Here is a 20,722-nt window from a genome sequence, read left to right as displayed (position 1 = left end):
AGTTTCTTTTCCCTGGAAAAATCCTCTTCAATTCCTGACCCAGCTGCTCCGTCCTTTCCTCCTGCCAGGGACTTTTGCTGTGACTCATGGCTCATACAGGGAAAAGAGACTTCCTGTTTCTACATAGAGCTTAGATGGATTCAGCTAGTCTTTTTTAATCAATTGATATCATAGACCTAATGGAAAAGAGAAGAATTAGCTGGGTAGAAAGGCAAAATGAGCAATGGTCACTGCAGCATCAGGAGTCGCCAGGCGGCAGGCTACCATAGGCTTACCATATCTTTAAAACAAGCTTTTGCTTGAAATAAAAAAGAGCTGGATACGCATGTGCTATATATTTGAATCTCTCTGAATCTATTTGAACAATTTAGTATAAAAATTGATGAAGGTCTAATGACCAAAACATGTTGTACACCTTCCACACATTGTAAATAAATTCACCAGATTGGGTGCTGGATTCTTGAACTGTTTATACGTAACGGGTTGGGACCCTACCCTATATAACTTCACAGGAGTGCCGTCCTTCTCACTTTCCAATATATTAAGAAGATAAAAACCTTGATGGAATGCTTCTTTGACTAGACAGTGAATACACCAGATCTTCACGCTTTCAGTGTTAAATGGTTTATTTCTACTCATTTTCAAATTTATTTTAATCAATATTAAAAGCTAATACCATAGTTATACTTTACTGTGAGGCAGGTCTCCACTCAATGAAACCTTATGCTGCAAAGTTTCGAGAGGAGATTTGCCAATTCCGGAACCAAATGCTTGAGGTCTATTTTTCAGATATTTTAGGAGAGTTGGAAAGAATCAGTTAGACTTTCCAGTTTCATATACCCAATTTCATCCATTCGCCAGAATGGATAGTACCTACAAAGATGGTCTCACACCTGGGAGGACATATGCTGTACTGCATCACACAAGCCATTGATTTTAGTGGGCTTTGTGTAATGCTTCATTTTCCCAAGGTTTACACCCAAAAGTCATTGGCCCCTGCAGGCGAGACACTATGTGATCAGCTTAACATCAATGGACACTTCTACCAAGTGGACTTCCATGATGATGTACTCACACTGATCGCTCTCACACAGTCCTCGGTGCTGGATTTTTTCACACATGTGAGTAGAATCTCATCCACATGACAAGAGGTCACCAGATCATTGCACTTTTGTTCTTCAGTATCTGACGTCACACACCAACGTAGGTTTCTTGTATTGGGAGCTGCAGAGCTCAGAGCTGAAAAATGTCAGAATAAAGATTAATCAAGGAAATGACATATTATTCATAAAATGTATATTTCTAATAAACAAGCCTTTATTTTTGTCTCAAAAGAGCTGATTTTCATAAAATGGCAATGACCTATATGGTTATTCCCAGTTTTCTATATACAGTGGGTACGAAAAGTATTCAGATCCCTTTAAATTTTTCACTCTTTGTTTCATAGCCTTGCCACAATTCTGTCTCTGAGCTTCTTGGCCAGTTCCTTTGACCTCATGATTCTCATTTGGTGTGACATGCACTGTGAGCTGTGAGGTCTTATATAGACAGGTGTGTGCCTTTCCAAATCAAGTCCTATCAGTTTAATTAAACACAGCTGGTCTCCAATGAAGGAGAACCATCACAAGGAGGATCACAAGGAAATGGACAGCATGTGACTTAAATATGAGTGTTTGAGCAAAGGGTCTGAATACTTATGACCATGTGATATTTCAGTTTTAGTTTTTTAATACATTTGCAAAAATTTCTACATTTCTGTTTTTTTTCAGTCAAGATGGGGTGCAGAGTGTATATTAATGAGAAAAAAATGAACTTTTTGAATTTACCAAATGGCTGCAATGAAACAAAGAGTGAAAATTTTAAAGAGATCTGAATACTTTCCGTACCCAATGTATGCAGAGTAAGCCATGTTAGGTGGGACAATAAAACCTACATTTTATTCTGCACTGATTTGCAGCTATTACCCTCTTTATGATGATCCCCCGGAGCTTCAAAAACCCTGTTGTTACTGAATCCATCCAACAATAGTGCTGTCATTCAAGCATGCTCAGAGGACCCTAATGACCCTAAGCATACATTATACATCAGCACACTGTGATTAATGAATACATGAACTCAGCTATTAAAAACATAAAGTACTTAGTTAATATTTTTTAACAAAAAGTCACATCATACAGAATACACTGTGACTGCTCTATATACTGTACATCACATAGGAGACTGCAACTGCTATAAATACATTATTTAGGAGACTCTTGTATATACATTACATAGAAGACACTGAGATTGGTGTATATACAATATATAGGAGACACTGGGGTTGGTGTACACATAAATGAGACATTAGGACAGAAGTATACATAAAAAGGCTCCATCTCAGGACTTTCCCAGATCGTGGAGATGAAGGCAGATGAAAGGCTTCAGTGCATCCATTGCCTTGCACAGAGAAGGAAAGGCTTAGAATCAGCCTCATGTACCACAGTAGCTTTGTGTGTGCACATGTACACCTTGACAATATAAAGTGTCATGATCCAGAACAGGGTTTTGTCTTTATCCCATTCTGGTCAGACAGGGGTTAATTGTATCTGCCTCTCTCTGGCAGTGGGCAGCTATTTAGTTGCCAATCTACCTATGTCCGGTGTCAGTTATACTTGTGTTCTTGGCTGAGTTGGTTGACCCTTGTGTGCCTGTGCCTTCTGCCTGTTATCATGCTTGAGCTCTTGGTTCTGACCCGGTTGGTCCCTGTGTTGTGAGTTCGTATACTGTCTTGGTACTGTTTGCTGGCTTGATTAGTTTTGACTTCCCCTTGGATTTCTGAATACCCATTCTGTCAGACCCCTTTGGTACCGCACCTATCTCTCTGGTTCTGACCCTGACCTGGCCCTGACTACATCTCTGTTGTGAATTCCGCTCTTGGGCTCCCTCCGGTGGTTGTAAGTGGCACTTTTGTGAGTTCTGCTCTTGGGCTCCCTCCGGTGGTTTTAAGTGGAATGGCTGCTCCTTGGATTTAGCATCAGCAGCTGCTTCCACTGATTGTCTTTCTGCTCGGCTATTTTAGTCTGGCCTTATCCCTCAGTCAGTGCCAGTTGTCAATGGTTCCTGCTTGGAGTCACATCTCTTTTGGATTTCCCTGACACTCTGACCAGTTCAGCAAAGATAAGTCCTTGCTTGTTCTTTTGCAGTTCACTTGTTGTGGACTTAATTGTTCAGCACATTCTATGTTTTTCTTTCTAGTCAAGCTTATCAGTATGGATCTATTCAGCTAAGCTGGAAGCTCTGGGCAGCAGATTTGCCCTCCACACATTTAGTCAGATGTGGAGATTTTTGCATTCTCTACGGTGGACTTTTTCTAGTTTTTATTACTGACAGCACAGTATTCTGTCCTGTACTATCTATCTAGCTAGAAGTGGCCTCCTTTGCTACATCTTGTTTCATTCTACGTATGTCATTTCCCTCTCCACTCACAGTCATTATTTGTGGGGGGCTGCCTACCCTTTGGGGATTTTCTCTGAGGCAAGATAGCTTTCCTGTTTCTACCTTTAGGGGTAGTTAGTTCTCCGGCTGTGACGAGGTGTCTAGGGAGTGACAGGAACATCCCACGGCTACTTTCAGTGTTGTGTTAAGATCAGGAACTGCGGTCAGTATAGTTACCACCTGCTCAGAGCTCGTCGCATGTCGCTCCTAAACCACCAGTTCATAACAGTACAACTGGCCACAAATGAGTTAAATGCATCTCAAAAGAAGGAAAAAAAAAATTCTGAGACATTTTTTTTTCTGTAGTTTGTTTTGTCTTTTTTTTTCCTCTTAATCTCTGGGTGGTTCAGGATTTTGGCGCAGGCATGGATGTTCAGGGTTTGTTTTCTCGTGTGGATCAACTTGCTGCAAGAGTGCAGAGTATACAAGATTATGTTGTCCAGACTCCGGCTTTAGAGCCTAGAATTCCTACTCCAGATTTGTTTTATGGGGACAGATCCAAGTTTTTGAACTTTAAAAATAACTGCAAATTGTTTTTTGCTCTGAAACCCCGTTCCTCTGGTGATCCCATTCAGCAGGTTAAAATAGTCATTTCTCTGCTGCGACCCTCAAGACTGGGCATTCTCCCTTGAGTCAGGGGATCCGGCATTGCTTAATGTAGATGCATTTTTTCAATCGCTCGGATTATTGTATGACGAACCTAACTCTGTGGATCATGCAGAAAAAACCTTGTTGGCCCTGTGTCAGGGTCAGGAAGTGGCAGAATTATACTGCCAGAAATTTAGAAAATGGTCTGTGCTCACTAAATGGAATGAGGATGCTCTGGCAGCAATTTTCAGAAAGGGTCTTTCTGAAGCAGTTAAAGATGTTATGGTGGGGTTCCCCACGCCTGTTGGTTTGAGCGAATCTATGTCTCTAGCCATTCAGATTGATCGGCGCCTGCGAGAGCGCGAGCGCAAAGTTGTGCACCATATGGCAGTGTCCTCTGAACAGAGTCCTGAGCCTATGCAATGTGATAGGATTTTGACTAGAGCAGAACGGCAGATACAGACGTCAGAATAGGCTGTGTTTTTACTGTGGTGATTCTGCTCATGCTATTTCTGATTGCCCTAAGCGTACTAAGAGTGTCGCTAGGTCTGTTACCATCAGTACTGTACAGCCTAAATTTCTCCTATCTGTGACCCTGATTTGCTCATTATCATCCTTTTCTGTCATGGCATTTGTGGATTCAGGCGCTGCCCTGAACTTAATGGACTTGGAATTCGCCAGGCGCTGTGGTTTTTCTTTGCAGCCTTTGCAGAGCCCTATTCCTTTGAGGGGCATTGATGCTACACCATTGGCCAAGAATAAACCTCAGTATTGGACTCAGCTGACTATGTGCATGACTCCAGCACATCAGGAAGATTGCCGTTTTCTGGTGTTGCATAATTTACATGATGTTGTTGTACTGGGTTTTCCATGGTTACAAGTACATAATCCAGTGCTGGATTGGAAATCTATGTCTGTGACTAGTTGGGGTTGTCAAGGGGTACATAGTGACGTTCCTTTGATGTCAATTTCCTCTTCCCCCTCTTCTGATGTTCCTGAGTTTTTGTCGGATTTCCAGGATGTATTTGATGAGCCCAAGTCCAGTTCCCTTCCTCCACATAGGGACTGTGATTGTGCTATTGACTTGATTCCTGGCTGTAAGTTCCCTAAGGGCCGACTTTTCAATCTGTCTGTGCCAGAGCATGCCGCCATGCGGAGTTACGTTAAGGAGTCTTTGGAGAAGGGGCATATTCGGCCGTCTTCGTCACCATTGGGAGCGGGATTCTTTTTTGTTGCCAAGAAGGATGGCTCCTTGAGACCCTGTATTGATTATCGCCTTCTTAATAAGATCACGGTCAAATTCCAATACCCTTTACCTTTGCTTTCTGATTTGTATGCTCGGATTAAGGGGGCTAGTTGGTTTACTAAGATTGACCTTCGAGGGGCATATAATCGTGTTCGTATTAACCCCTTCACCCCCGGAGCTTTTTCCGTTTTTCCATTTTCGTTTTTCGCTACCCTCCTTCCCAGAGCCATAACTTTTTTATTTTTCCGTCAATTTGGCCATGTGAGGGCTTATTTTTTGCGGGACGAGTTGTACTTTTGAACGACATCATTGGTTTTAGCATGTCGTGTACTAGAAAACGGGAAAAAAATTCCAAGTGCAGTGAAATTGCAAAAAAAGTGCAATCCCACACTTGTTTTTTGCTTGCCTATTTTGCTAGGTTCACTAAATGCTAAAACTGACCTGCCATTATGATTCTCCAGGTCACTACGAGTTTATAGACACCTAACATGACTAGGTTATTTTTCACCTAAGTGGTGAAAAAAAATTCCAAACTTTGCAAAAAACAAAACAAAACAAAATTGCGCCATTTTCCGATACTCGTAGCGTCTCCATTTTTCGTGATCTGGGGTCAGGTGAGGGCTTATTTTTTGCGTGCCGAGCTGGCGTTTTTAATGATAGCATTTTGGTGTAGATACGTTCTTTTGATCGCCCGTTATTGCATTTTAATGCAATGTCGTGGCGACCAAAAAAACGTAAATCTGGCGTTTCGAATTTTTTTCTCATTACGCCATTTAGCGATCAGGTTAATGCTTTTTTTTTATTGATAGATCGGGCGATTCTGAACGCGGCGATACCAAATATGTGTAGGTTGGGGGTTTTTTTTATTGATTTATTTTGATTGGGGCGAAAGGGGGGTGATTTAAACTTTTATATTTTTTTTATTTTTTTCACATTTTTAAAAACTTTTTTTTTTTACTTTTGCCATGCTTCTATAGCCTCCATGGGAGGCTAGAAGCAGGCACAGCCCGATCGGCTCTGCTATGCAGCAGTGATCATAAGATCGCTGCTACACAGCAGATTTGCAGGTGTGCTGTGAGCGCCGACCACAGGGGGGCGCTCACAGCCACCGGCAATCAGTAACCATAGAGGTCTCAAGGACCTCTATGGTTACCTTCCTGACACATCGCCGACCCCTGATCATGTGACGGGGGTCGGCGATGCGCTCATATCCGGCCGCACGGCCGGATGCGGTAGTTAAATGCCGCTGTCTGAGTCTGATCGCGATTTCACCCGCCGCTATTGCGCGCACATGTCAGCTGTAAAAAACAGCTGACATGTCGCGACTTTGATGTGCGCTCACCGCCGGAGCGCACATCAAAGCGGGGGTCCCGACATGTGACGTACTATTCCGTCACATGTCGGGAAGGGGTTAAACAGGGTGACGAATGGAAAACTGCATTTAATACGCCCGAAGGCCATTTTGAATACCTTGTGATGCCTTTCGGGCTTTCTAATGCTCCTTCTGTATTTCAGTCCTTCATGCATGATATTTTCCGCAATTATCTTGATGAATTCTTGATTGTGTATTTGGATGATATTTAGATTTTTTCCGATGATTGGGAGTCTCATGTGAAGCAGGTCAGGATGGTATTCCAGATCCTTCGTGATAATGCTTTATTTGTGAAGGGGTCTAAGTGCCTATTTGGAGTTCAGAAGGTCTCTATTTTGGGTTTTATTTTTTCTCCCTCGTCTATAGAAATGGATCCTGTTAAGGTCCAAGCCATTCATGACTGGATTCAACCCACATCTGTGAAGAGCCTTCAGAAATTTTTGGGCTTTGCTAATTTTTATCGCCGTTTCATTGCCAACTTTTCCAGTGTGGTTAAGCCCCTGACCGATTTGATGAAGAAAGGCGCTGATGTGACGAATTGGTCCTCTGCGGCTGTTGAGGCCTTTCAGGAGCTTAAACGCTGATTTACTTCTGCCCCTGTGTTGCGTCAGCCGGATGTTTCTCTTCCTTTTCAGGTTGAGGTTGACGCTTCTGAGATTGGGGCAGGGGCCGTTTTGTCACAGAGGAATTCTGATGGTTCCTTGATGAAACCGTGTGCCTTCTTTTCCCGAAAGCTTTTACCTGCGGAACGCAATTATGATGTCGGCAATTGGGAATTGTTGGCTATGAAGTGGGCATTTGAGGAGTGGAGACATTGGCTTGAGGGAGCCAAGCACCGTGTTGTGGTCTTGACCGATCATAAGAATCTGATTTACCTTGAGTCTGCCAAGCGGCTGAACCCTAGACAGGCTCGATGGTCCCTGTTTTTCTCCCGTTTCGATTTTGTGGTCTCGTATCTTCCGGGATCTAAGAATGTTAAGGCGGATGCCCTCTCTAGGAGTTTTTTGCCTTATTCTCCTGGAGTCCTTGAGCCGGTTGGCATTCTTAAGGAAGGGGTGATTCTTTCTGCCATCTCCCCTGATTTACGGCGGGTGCTTCAGGAATTTCAGGCTGATAAACCTGACCGCTGTCCAATGGGGAAGCTGTTTGTTCCTGATAGATGGACAAGTAAGGTAGTTTCTGAGGTTCATTGTTCGGTGTTGGCCGGTCATCCTGGGATTTTTGGTACCAGAGATTTGGTTGCTAGGTCCTTTTGGTGGCCTTCCTTGTCGCGGGATGTGTGTTCTTTTGTGCAGTCCTGTGGGACTTGTGCCCGGGCTAAGCCCTGCTGTTCCCGCGCTAGTGGGTTGCTTTCGCCTTTGCCGGTCCCTGAGAGGCCCTGGATGCATATTTCCATGGATTTTATTTCGGATCTTCCTGTGTCCCAGAAGATGTCTGTTATCTGGGTGGTTTGTGACCGGTTCTCTAAAATGGTCCATTTGGTACCTTTGCATAAATTGCCTTCCTCCTCTGATTTGGTTCCATTGTTTTTTCAGCATGTGGTTCGTTTGCATTGCATTCCGGAGAATATTGTGTCTGACAGAGGTTCCCAGTTTGTTTCTAGGTTTTGGCGGGCCTTTTGTTCTAGGATGAGCATTAATTTGTCTTTTTCTTCGGCGTTCCATCCTCAGACAAATGGCCAAACTGAGCGAACTAATCAAACCTTGGAAACCTATTTGAGATGCTTTGTGTCTGCTGATCAGGATGATTGGGTGGCTTTTAGTGTTGAGCATTCCGATACCGCAAGTATCGGGTATCGGCCGATACTTGCGGGTATCGGAATTCCGATACCGAGATCCGATACTTTTGTGGTATCGGGTATCGGTATCGAAACAACATTAATGTAAAAATGTGTAAAAGAGAGAATTAAAATAAAAAATATTGCTATACTCACCTCTCCGACGCAGCCTGCACCTTACCAAGGGAAGCGGCAGCGTTCTTTGTTTAAAATTCGCGCTTTTCTTTCCTTACGTGAAGTCCCGGCTTGTGATTGGTCGCATGCCGCCCATGTGGCGGCGACGCAACCAATCACAGCAAGCCGTGACATAATTTCAGGTCATTCAGTATTTTAAAATTACGCTCCGGCTTTGTGATTGGTTGCTTCGCAGTCACATGGGCGACGCAACCAATCACAGCAAGCCGTGAAGTAATTTCAGGTCCTTAAGGATTTTAAACTTACGTCCCGGCTTTGTGATTGGTTGCGTCGCAGTCACATGGGCGCCACAACCAATCACAAGCCGTGACGTCACGGGAGGCTGGACACGCGCGCATTTTAAAATGGGCGCGTGTCCAGCCTCCCGTGACGTCCCGGCTTGTGATTGGTTGCGGCGCGGTCAACCAATCACAAGCCAGGAGGCTGGACACGCGCGCATTTTAAAATGGGCGCGTGTCCAGCCTCCCGTGACGTCCCGGCTTGTGATTGGTTGCGGCGCGGTCAACCAATCACAAGCCGGGAGGCTGGACACGCGCGCATTTTAAAATGGGCGCGTGTCCAGCCTCCCGTGACGTCCCGGCTTGTGATTGGTTGCGGCGCGGTCAACCAATCACAAGCCGGGAGGCTGGACACGCGCGCATTTTAAAATGCGCGCGTGTCCAGCCTCCCGGCTTGTGATTGGTTGACCGCGCCGCAACCAATCACAAGCCGGGACGTCACGGGAGGCTGGACACGCGCCCATTTTAAAATGCGCGCGTGTCCAGCCTCCCGTGACGTCACGGCTTGTGATTGGTTGCGGCGCCCATATGACTGCGACGCAACCAATCACAAAGCCGGGACGTAATTTTAAAATCCTTAAGGACCTGAAATTACGTCACGGCTTGCTGTGATTGGTTGCGTCGCCCATGTGACTGCGACGCAACCAATCACAAAGCCGGAGCGTAATTTTAAAATACTGAATGACCTGAAATTACGTCACGGCTTGCTGTGATTGGTTGCATCGCCGCCACATGGGCGGCATGCGACCAATCACAAGCCGGGACTTCACGTAAGGAAAGAAAAGAGCGAATTTTAAACAAAGAACGCTGCCGCTTCCCTCGGTAAGGTGCAGGCTGCGTCGGAGAGGTGAGTATAGCAATATTTTTTATTTTAATTCTTTCTTTTACACATTAATATGGATCCCAGGGCCTGAAGGAGAGTTTCCTCTCCTTCAGACCCTGAGAACCATCAGGAATACCGTCCGATACTTGAGTCCCATTGACTTGTATTGGTATCGGGTATCGGTATCGGATTGGATCCGATACTTTGCCGGTATCGGCCGATACTTTCCGAACGGTATCGCTCAACACTAGTGGCTTTCTTGCCGTTGGCTGAGTTTGCCCTTAATAATCGGGCCAGTTCGGCTACTTTGGTTTCGCCTTTCTTTTGTAATTTTAGTTTCCATCCTCGTTTTTCTTCGGGGCAGGTTGAGCCTTCTGATTGTCCTGGTGTGGATTCTGTGATGGACAGGTTACAGCAGATTTGGACTCATGTGGTAGACAATTTGACGTCTCAGGAAAAGGCTCAACGTTTTGCTAACCGCCGTCGGTGTGTTGGTCCCCAGCTTCGGGTGGGGGATTTAGTCTGGTTATCTTCTCGTCATGTTCCTATGAAGGTTTCTTCCCCTAAGTTCAAGCCTCGGTTTATTGGTCCTTATAAGTTTTCTGAGATTATCAATCCAGTGTCTTTTCGTTTGGCCCTTCCAGCCTCTTTTGCCATCCACAATGTTTTCCATAGATCTTTGTTGCGGAGATATGTGGTACCCGTTGTTCCCTCTGTTGATCCTCCCGCCCCGGTGTTGGTTGAGGGGGAGTTGGAATATGTGGTTGAGAAAATTTTGGATTCTCGTTTTTCGAGGCGGAGGCTTCAGTATCTTGTCAAGTGGAAGGGTTATGGCCAGGAGGATAATTCTTGGGTTGTTGCCTCCGATGTCCATGCCGCCGATTTGGTTCATGCTTTTCACTTGGCTCGTCCTGATCAGCCTCGGGGCTCTGGTGAGGGTTCGGTGACCCCTCCTCAAGGGGGGTACTGTTGTGAATTCCGCTCTTGGGCTCCCTCCGGTGGTTGTAAGTGGCACTTTTGTGAGTCCTGCTCTTGGGCTCCCTCCGGTGGTTTTAAGTGGAATGGCTGCTCCTTGGATTTAGCATCAGCAGCTGCTTCCACTGATTGTCTTTCTGCTCGGCTATTTTAGTCTGGCCTTATCCCTCAGTCAGTGCCAGTTGTCAATGGTTCCTGCTTGGAGTCACATCTCTTTTGGATTTCCCTGACACTCTGACCAGTTCAGCAAAGATAAGTCCTTGCTTGTCACTTGTTGTGGACTTAATTGTTCAGCACATTCTATGTTTTTCTTTCTAGTCCAGCTTATCAGTATGGATCTATTCAGCTAAGCTGGAAGCTCTGGGCAGCAGATTTGCCCTCCACACATTTAGTCAAGTGTGGAGATTTTTGCATTCTCTGCGGTGGACTTTTTCTAGTTTTTATTACTGACCGCACAGTATTCTGTCCTGTACTATCTATCTAGCTAGAAGTGGCCTCCTTTACTACATCTTGTTTCATTCTACGTATGTCATTTCTCTCTCCACTCACAGTCATTATTTGTGGGGGGCTGCCTACCCTTTGGGGATTTTCTCTGAGGCAAGATAGCTTTTCTGTTTCTACCTTTAGGGGTAGTTAGTTCTCCGGCTGTGACGAGGTGTCTAGGGAGTGACAGGAACATCCCACGGCTACTTCTAGTGTTGTGTTAAGATCAGGAACTGCGGTCAGTATAGTTACCACCTGCTCAGAGCTCGTCGCATGTCGCTCCTAAACCACCAGTTCATAACACATCTCTGTCTGTCCCCTCTGATACCTGTGCCATCCTCTGGTCATGACCTGAGCCTGCCTGACATCTCTACTGCTCCCTCCACCGGAGCTTTGCTCTCCAGGTTTCTGGGTGCAGTCTCCGCCATTGGCCACTCCCCCCCCGGTGACCACGTGCTTGGTCACGTGCTCTCCACACCTCCTGCAGCTTAGACTGCCCCGAACTCTGCCATCCCTATTTTGGACACGCATCGGGCTAGCCCGTAAATTCTGTGCAGAGTGTGTGACATGGAGAACATTTAAAGGGCCAGCGGCCACAAAACAGGGCCCTGGCCCACTTTTTACTTCAGAGCTGCAGCCCACCGGGTATCTGCTAGGTCAGGAAGATGGCCAATCTGGGACTACGCATAGTGTAGGTTTATGTTTTGTATATTGGCCACCTAGTGTATTTGTGCATCTGTACATTAATACTAAAGTTGTATGGGCCCTGTTATTTTACTCTAATAAAATATCTAACATCTGGGTTGTAAGCAAAGCTCAGCTATGGTATGCTGAAAATCCCTCTGATACCAGCTACATTTACACCTAATGACCATATCTACTTCATAAAAACAAATGCAGGAATGAGCCATTAAACAAAAAATAATATCCCCCAGACCCTTCTGTAATATTGTTATTTCCCGGATAAGTGGGTTGCAGCACAGCTCAGATATTCTATGTGCAGCTCTGTTATGCATGCTGGGGAAAGGGTGGTCGTGCTCTGAAGATCCCCATGAGCTACCAATGAAATGTGGAATTCATAAAGTAATGAATATTGGTTAAATAGTGAGTCACAGTTGATACATTCAAAACTATCAATGATCACCTCATCCACAGAAACAAATTAAAATTGCCCATGTTGAGATCAATCTATTGCTATCAGGTATTTGCCAGCTCACTGTCCAGAGAAGAATCTAATCAGAGGCTACAGAGTGCTCAACAGAAGTACAGAGGATCATGATCATTCAAGAGTGTGAGGCCCTGAATTGTATTGTTAGAAATAAAATATTTTTTCTAAAACACGTGACGTCACATGCAGAGGAAAATATATATTTTTGTTTTACTCTGTAAAGATAATATTATTCATAAAAAATATAATTATAGAAATGAGAAAATCACTTTAAGGTGAAGTCAATTTGTCTTGAGTCTTTTAAAAATATCAGATTTGTCAGAATCTGAATTTTTTTTTGGCAATTTCATTTATGCGAATCCAGCAAAATTGCTACTAGCTGGAAAGGAAGTGTAGGGATTAAAAAAACATTTAAGAAAATTAATACTCATCAGGTACGATCAATAGTGTGGGCGGAAGATGCCAAAGATACTGTGTGCTAGAAGATGTCGAAGATAGCCCAGTGAAGAATGGACTGGAGAGAAGGATTGGGCCAGAGTGCGGCTGCACAGCGGGACACCAAGTATAATTATTTTTACATATGTTTATTATGTTCTGGAGAAACCTCAGGGCACAATAATATACATTTCATTAGCTTCAAATATAACTAAATCTGGATTTTATTTTCTTGCCAAATTCAAGCAAACTGTCGAATTCAATCATAGTCAGACTTACTCATCACTAACGCTCATGTATATCTTTGCAGGATTTAGGTCTCTACATGAATAACTGTACAGTGACAGGATCAGCAATAACAGCAGATTGCGGAGGTTATCAGTGCTGGGAACCAGTGGCAAAAACAACATTTTAAATATGCAAATTGACATATTCCATCATGAGCTTGTATGGACACATACTTACCCCACAGGCAGAGACATAGCAGCACTCGGAGAGTCATCTTCATTTCTTACTAGGCAGCATACGAAGAACGTCTCATCCAGCTGCTCTTTGCCTGTTATAAACTCGCTTTCTATTGATAAGGGGGCGGCTGAGTGAGCAGATCAGATGTCCTTGTGTTATTTACACAGATGTTTCCCAACAAGACCCACTCACCTCTGTCACTTTTTTGTTGATAGAGTATGTTTTATTTTGTTCAAAGACATTTTTATTCTTTCATGTGACATCAACAGAGTTCTGCCAATTTGAAACTCTGTTTGCCAGATGTTTATCTGCAGAGGAACGACTGAGGGTTCAGCACAGGTGGCGAAACACATGTCAGTGGAACATGTAGCACTGTACTGTAGAGAGGCACTGCTAGATGCCAACCAGGGCATGTAGGTCACTAATACTGGTGATTTGCCAGGGTAATGGCCTTGCTGATGATAGCGTTCATCTTCTTACAGATCACAGGCGTCACAGATCCACAGTTCTGTAGTGTTACATGATAAATGTGGTTTCATGGTAAAAAGGCCTCAAAGAGACCATTGTATGTTGTTTACACAGTATGTTAACCTGACTCCATTGTAACCTGAGGGACCACTTGAGTGAAAGGGTTTTGTGAGATATTACACATTGATGTAGCTGCATAGGCCACCAGTGTCCAACGATTTTTTGGTCCTTATTTTCCTTACTCATAACTAGTGATGAGCGAGTATACTTGTTGCTTGGGTTTTCCCGAGCACTCTCGGGTGATCTCCGGGTATTTATTAGTGCTCGGAGATTTAGTTTTTGTCGCCTCAGCTGCATGATTTACGGCTGCTGGGCAGCCTGAACACATGTTGGAATTCCCTAACAAACAGGCGTTCCTCACTGTCGCAATGAAAACTAAATCTCCGAGCACTAACAAATACTCAGAGACAACCCGAGCGTGCTCGGGAAAACCCGAGCAACGAGTATACTTGCTCATCACTACTCATAACCTCAATTTGAATATAAATCCTGGGGAAATAAGAACTTGTGTGTTGGTGAGATGAGTGAAATTTGGTTTTGACTTTACTTTGCAAGACAACTTTTATATCTAAAAAATAAAGGCCAAGTAAGGTCTCAACCACTGTTCCTCACCCATATGCAAATTAGTATAAAGTTACCGCAAAGCAGAGTTTAAGAGGGAAACCTTGTAAAATCGAGTTACAATTTGATTTCCTTGGCCTCAAGTGTAACCGCGCTCTCCAATCAAAAATTGCTATTTATTAAAACGTAAAAAGGAAAATTGCGTAATAAATTATTACGCAATTTTTCTTTTTATGTTTTAATGCTGTCATTTTGCGCCAACATTTGCACCCACTATAGTGCATCACTACCACAGGTGTTTATAACACTAGGGGAATTAAAGGAATGCAACAGAAGGTACAAAGTGCTGATTTTTGTACGTGAATGGCCACATGTGGGAACAGTGTGGACAAAAAAATACTGATACACGAGCCAATAACCCAGCCTCTATCTGTGCCAGAACAAACAGAAAATGCACTGGGATGTATGTGCTTAAGTGTGTAGCAATGTCAGCTGTATTGTTAAGCAAAAATGTGTCTAAAAACAGCAATAGGTATAACTTTTATTACATAAAACTGTAAAGCTGTAGTAGCTTCGTACGCAGTGAAGAAGCAGTGACCCACAAATTCAAAAACAAAAGTCTCTTTTAATGTGTTTCTTCACAGCATTAAAGTCCAGTACACATAAATGCATATAACTTCAGTGATCAGTTTACACCAGTTCAATGCAATACATTTCACATGGCTTTAGATTTGCGGTCCCTAAACAGGCCAGACTTCCCTTGTCCAGTTTCCCTGGGCGACCGCACGCCATCTCAGTCTCTATACGTCTCCATACACACAGCCTCATATGTTGCAGACACTACTCACGCCAGCCCTCCTCTGACTAGTTCTCGTGGGTGTCCTGCATCGCTGTGTCACAGTCTCTTACAGACTCTTTACTCACACAGTCGTACACAGTTCAGGATATCCTCCGGATAGCAGCCGGGCACCATATCCACCTGTTTGCAATCGTTGCACATGCTAGTCCTCTTTTGGGCACAGGACATCCACCTTTGGGCACAGAACATCCACCTCTGGGAACAGGATTGTCCACATCCGACTCCTACGGGCACAGGACATCCACCTCCGGGCACAGGACTGTCCACCTCCGGGCACAGGACTGTCCACATCCGAGACCAGTACCATGGACGACTTGCATCTCTGTGTACGCTGTGGGTGCCAGGCTATTCAGCTGCCCTGGGTGCTGGCTCTGCTGGCCTCCATGCACTCTGCAGACCAGCACACACCAGACTGACACTGACGTGCACCTCACACACCTGGCCAGACGCCTGACACGGCCTGCAGGGCCTGACACACCCATACCCCTTACTGCAGGGTTTTTAAACACACACAAACCTGTGGCCTTCAGCCACATGGAAAACCCGGACCGGAAATCCGTGACTCTCATGCACACCTATGGACTTCATCCGTCTGCATGCACATTCTGGGGAGAACAAACAGCGCCCCCTAGCTGTATCAGAGGCCACAGCCTCACAAACTAAATATTAAAGACAGGATGAGCAGCAGTCTGGGAGAAAACCACCTTCACTATCTAGAGGGTGCACCTCAATTATTTTTCCAAACTTGAGTTAAGCTGGCCATGTACTAGATATTTTACGTGGTTAAATAGATCCTGTCATGTTGGCAGTGTTAAACTGATTAAAATTATATTTGGGATGAAGAAATCCATCTTGTGGTTCTTGTGCAATCAGTGAAGGAAGTTTTCAGTTAATGAGATTCTGTTGCTTCAGGCAGGGCGGGACTGTAGGCAGAGTCTTATCATTCTGCTTTACATCAGAGAAACCAAGAAAAAACATGGATACAGGCTGCCCCAAGCACAAAGAGTCTGTCTCTATAATGAGGAACATGTTTGTTCTTTGGGCGGCCTGTGGGCAGGTCTTTCCTTGGTTTCTCTGGCCTAGAGCAGGGAGATAAGTCTCGGAGCATGGGCATCTCATTAGCTGAAAACTTCTAACAGTGATTACAACAGAAACAACAAAACAGATTTCTTCACCCCAGTTATCATTTTAATCACTTTAACACTGCCAATCTGACAATGCCTGTAGTTTAATTAGTAAAATCCTGCTGACAGGTTTGCTTTAAAAGAGGGTTGATTTTGACCATCTTCTGATCATCTGCCTTTTCTTGATATGAATGACCATGACAGATTCCAACTAGTGATGAGCGAAAGTGCTCGCTATTCGAGTTTGCATTGGGTGCCTGGGTACGCATCAAGTATCTCGAGTGCTCAAGTGACATGCTTGAATCCCCGCCCCACATGTTTCGAGGCTGCTAGAGAGCCAAAAAACATGCAGGGATTGCCTGCCATACACGGGCAATTTCCGCATGCTTTTTGGCTGGCTAACAGCCACGAAACATGCGTGGCAGGAACTCAAGCATGTCACTCGAGCACCAACGATACTCGGTGTGTATGTGAGCACTCGAAGCAAACTCAGGTAGGGAGCACTTTCGCTCATCACTAAATTCAACTAAATGAAAAAATATGTGTAAAAGTTGTGAAATTGTTTTGCTCATTGTTGGGTGCTATAATTGAAAAGTCAATCATTCCAAATGACAGATATGCAACCCATTATTAGAAGAATGAATCAAGCCACAAATCACAGCCGACATTGACTGGCTATTGGCAATTGAACATTATGGCTATCAACCATGAACGACAAGTATAACAGAGCTCTGAAATCCAGAATGTTTACTCAGTATAAGTCACTCTGTTCTGTCACCTCTAAGAAAACCTGCTCATGACACTCAATTACTCACTGGGAGCACTTCCACTTATATCTCCTTCACATACTCCTCAGTTGATCCAGAAACTCACCCAGCTGTCCTCAGTAGTGTTGAGCGATACCATCCGATACTTGAAAGTATCGGTATCGGATAGTATTGGCCGATACCCGAAAAGTATTGGATATCGCCGATACCGATACCCGATACCCATACAAGTCAATGGGACACCAAGTATCGGAAGGTATCCTGATGGTTCCCAGGGTCTGAAGGAGAGGAAACTCTCCTTCAGGCCCTGGGATCCATATCCATGTAAAAAATAAAGAATTAAAATAAAAAATAGGGATATACTCACCCTCTGACGCGCCCTGGTTGTAACCGGCAGACTCCGTTCCTAAGAATGAGCAGTTTAGGACCCTCGATGACGTCACGGCTTCTGATTGGTCGCGTGCCGCTCATGTGACCGCTCACGCGACCAATCACAAGCCGCGACGTCTTCGCAGGTCCTAAACTCCTCATTGAGGAGTTTAGGGCCTGCGATGACATCGCGGCCTGTGATTGGTCGCGTGAGCGGTCACATGAGCGGCACGCGACCAATCAGAAGCCGTGACGTCATCAAGGGTCCTAAACTGCTCATTCTTAGGAACAAAGGCTGCCGGTTACAACCAGGGCGCGTCAGAGGGTGAGTATATCCCTATTTTTAATTTTATTTCTTTATTTTTTACATGGATATGGATCCCAGGGCCTGAAGGAGAGTTTCCTCTCCTTCAGACCCTGGAAACCATACACTGGGAACTTCCGATTCCGATTTCCGATACCACAAAAGTATCAGAACTCGGTATCGGAATTCCGATACCGCAAGTATCGGCCGATACCTGATACTTGCGGTATCGGAATGCTCAACACTAGGGTTGAGCGACTTTTATTTTTATAGGATCGGGTCGGGTTTCACAAAACCTGACTTTCTCAAAAGTCGGGTCGAGTGAAATCGGCCGATTCTATAAAAAAGTCGGGGTCGGCCGAAACGCGAAACCCAATGCAGTGCAATGGGATACTATGGTTCCCAGGGTCTGAAGGAGAGGAAACTCTCCTTCAGGCCCTGGGATCCATATTTAAGTGTAAAATAAAGAATTAAAATAAAAAATATTGATATACTCACCTCTCCGAAGCAGCCTGGACATCGCCGCTGGTAACCGGCATCTTCCGGTCCTAAGAATGGCGCTTGAAAGACCTTTCGATGACGTCATGGCGGCCCACGTGACGGCTCAGTGACCAATCACAACAAGCCGTGACGTAATTCTCAGGTCCTAAATTCCTCATTCTAGGAATTTAGGACATGAGAATTACGTCACGGCTTGTGATTGGTCGCTGAGCGGTCACGTGGGCCGCCGCGACCAATCACAAAGCCGTGACGTCATCTAAGGTCCTTCACGCGCTCATTCTTAAGAAGGAAGGCTGCCGGAAAGAAGCCGAGGGTGAGTATATTCCTATTAGGTATATACTCACTCTCGGACGCGCCCTGCTTCTTTCCGGCAGCCTTCCTTCTTAAGAATGAGCGCGTGAAGGACCTTAGATGACGTCACGGCTTTGTGATTGGTCGCGGCGGCCCACGTGACCGCTCAGCGACCAATCACAAGCCGTGACGTAATTCTCATGTCCTAAATTCCTAGAATGAGGAATTTAGGACCTGAGAATTACGTCACGGCTTGTTGTGATTGGTCGCTGAGCGGTCACGTGGGCCGCCGCGACCAATCACAAGCCGTGGCGTCATCGAAAGGTCTTTCAAGCGCCAATCTTAGGAACGGAAGATGCCGGTTACCAGCGGCGATGTCCAGGCTGCGTCGGAGAGGTGAGTATATCAATATTTTTTATTTTAATTCTTTATTTTACACTTAAATGTGGATTCCGATACCGATTTCCGATATCGCAAACATATCGGAACTCGGTATCGGAATTCCGATACCAGATTCAGAAGATCGCCGACCTCATGGCCGACCCCACACAGGGGTCGGTGTCATGGTTCTCTATGGCAAGAGAACATAGTAAAGCATACAAAAAGGACTAGCTCTTGGAAGATGGGAACTCGAGCTGACTGTGAGCTAAACCTACCGCACAACTAACAGTGGCCGGGTAGCGTGCCTACGTTTTATCCCTAGACGCCCAGCGCCAGCCGGAGAACTGACTGACCCTAGCAGAGGAAAATACAGACCTGGCTTACCTCTAGAGAAATTTTCCCCAAAAGGCAGACAGTAGCCCCCACATATATTGTCGGTGATTTCAGAGGAAATTGACATACGAAGTATGAAGATAGGTTTAGCAAATTGAGGTCCGCTTACTAGATAGTAGGAAGACAGAAAAGGGAACTTCACAGTCAGCTGAAAACCCTTTCAAAACACCATCCTGAAATTACTTTAAGACTCTAATATCAACTCATGACACCAGAGTGGCAATTTCAGCTCACAAGAGCTTCCAGCCTCAAAAATAATCAATCGCAGAGAACTGGAACAAAAATGCAAAACAAACTTAGGACTACAAGTCCAACTTAGCTGATAGTAGTCTAGGAGCAGGAACATGCAACAGAAAGGCTTCTGGTAACATTGTTGGCCGGCATAGAAATGACTGAGGAGCAAGGTTAAATAGAAAACTCCCACATCCTGATGGAAACAGGTGAACAGAGGAGATGAAGCACACAAGTGCAGTACCACCAGAAACCACCGGGGGAGCCCAGAAACCAAATTCACAACAGGTCGGGTCGGGTTTCATGAAACCCGACTTTGCCAAAAGTCGGCGACTTCTGAAAATGGTCGACCCGTTTCGCTCAACCCTACTCAAAACTAGTCCTCAGACTTCTTTCCCCAGCACTGAACATTTTTTTTCTTTATGTGATCATATTCCATCAAAATTCGAGGTGAATATGCGGGGCAAAGAATGACATTATCATTTGGTACTCACTTTTCAATCAGTTGTTTTACTGCAGTAGCAGAAGAGGGAAAAACATCTGAAATATAAGACAAAAGAAATGTTCATGAGATTGGAGGCATCTTCTGGCAACATCACTGTGAGACCAGCAATAATAGGTGGTATGGGTAAGCTGGTAGTGGGTTCAGAAAGGCTGTGACATATTGGAAGGTGCAAGCATAGGTCATACAGTAAGGCCGTACTGGGCCGCAGGCCTTCAAAGGGAGGACGCCATGACAGGGTTAAGTGAGACTACATGAGGGAGCATTGGAAAGAAGGAAAGTTGGGTAGGGAAGGGTTAACAAGTTTGAATTGGGGAATGAGGTTTGGCTAGGGGGAGGGGTAATAGTGAGAGGAGGTGGAGTAAGGACGAGCAGTATAAGGAACAACAGCCATCTCAGTGGGGTAACCATTTTAGATCCCCCACCATACTGAAAGCAAGCTCCCACTCACCCTCCCTTTTTTGGTTACTTTGGGGCGATTATAGGTGAAGTCAAGGAAATTATTAAAAAAAAATAATTAAAAAAAAATGGGGATACTGTCATTGTATTGGTTGAATTAGGTCGGTATGTTTTCTTTTGTCTCTTTTTTTGTCACGGCAGCACGGCGTGGGGGGGGAGGTACTCGAGGTTGG

The 20,722-nt window shown here is 44.9% G+C and overlaps 1 protein-coding gene across 1 annotated transcript in view; it reads right to left on the bottom strand.

Moving 5' to 3' along the window:
• LOC143808513 (saxiphilin-like) overlaps positions 1 to 13,420 on the bottom strand; it is a 104,027-nt gene extending 90,607 nt beyond the window's left edge. The window contains exons 1-2 of the mRNA XM_077291263.1: positions 13,280 to 13,420; positions 1,076 to 1,239 (exon numbers count right to left, since the gene is read on the bottom strand). Of these exons, the coding sequence (XP_077147378.1) occupies positions 1,076 to 1,239; positions 13,280 to 13,322 (207 nt within the window). The 5' untranslated portion in view covers positions 13,323 to 13,420. The remainder of the gene's footprint in view (positions 1 to 1,075; positions 1,240 to 13,279) is intronic.
• Positions 13,421 to 20,722: the final 7,302 nt, after the last annotated feature.

The sequence above is a fragment of the Ranitomeya variabilis genome, chromosome 2 (genome assembly GCF_051348905.1).
Source record: "Ranitomeya variabilis isolate aRanVar5 chromosome 2, aRanVar5.hap1, whole genome shotgun sequence".
In the NCBI taxonomy this organism is placed as follows: domain Eukaryota; kingdom Metazoa; phylum Chordata; class Amphibia; order Anura; family Dendrobatidae; genus Ranitomeya; species Ranitomeya variabilis.
Note: the sequence above shows the minus strand (reverse complement) of the source record. Positions and strands in the feature narration are given on the sequence as shown.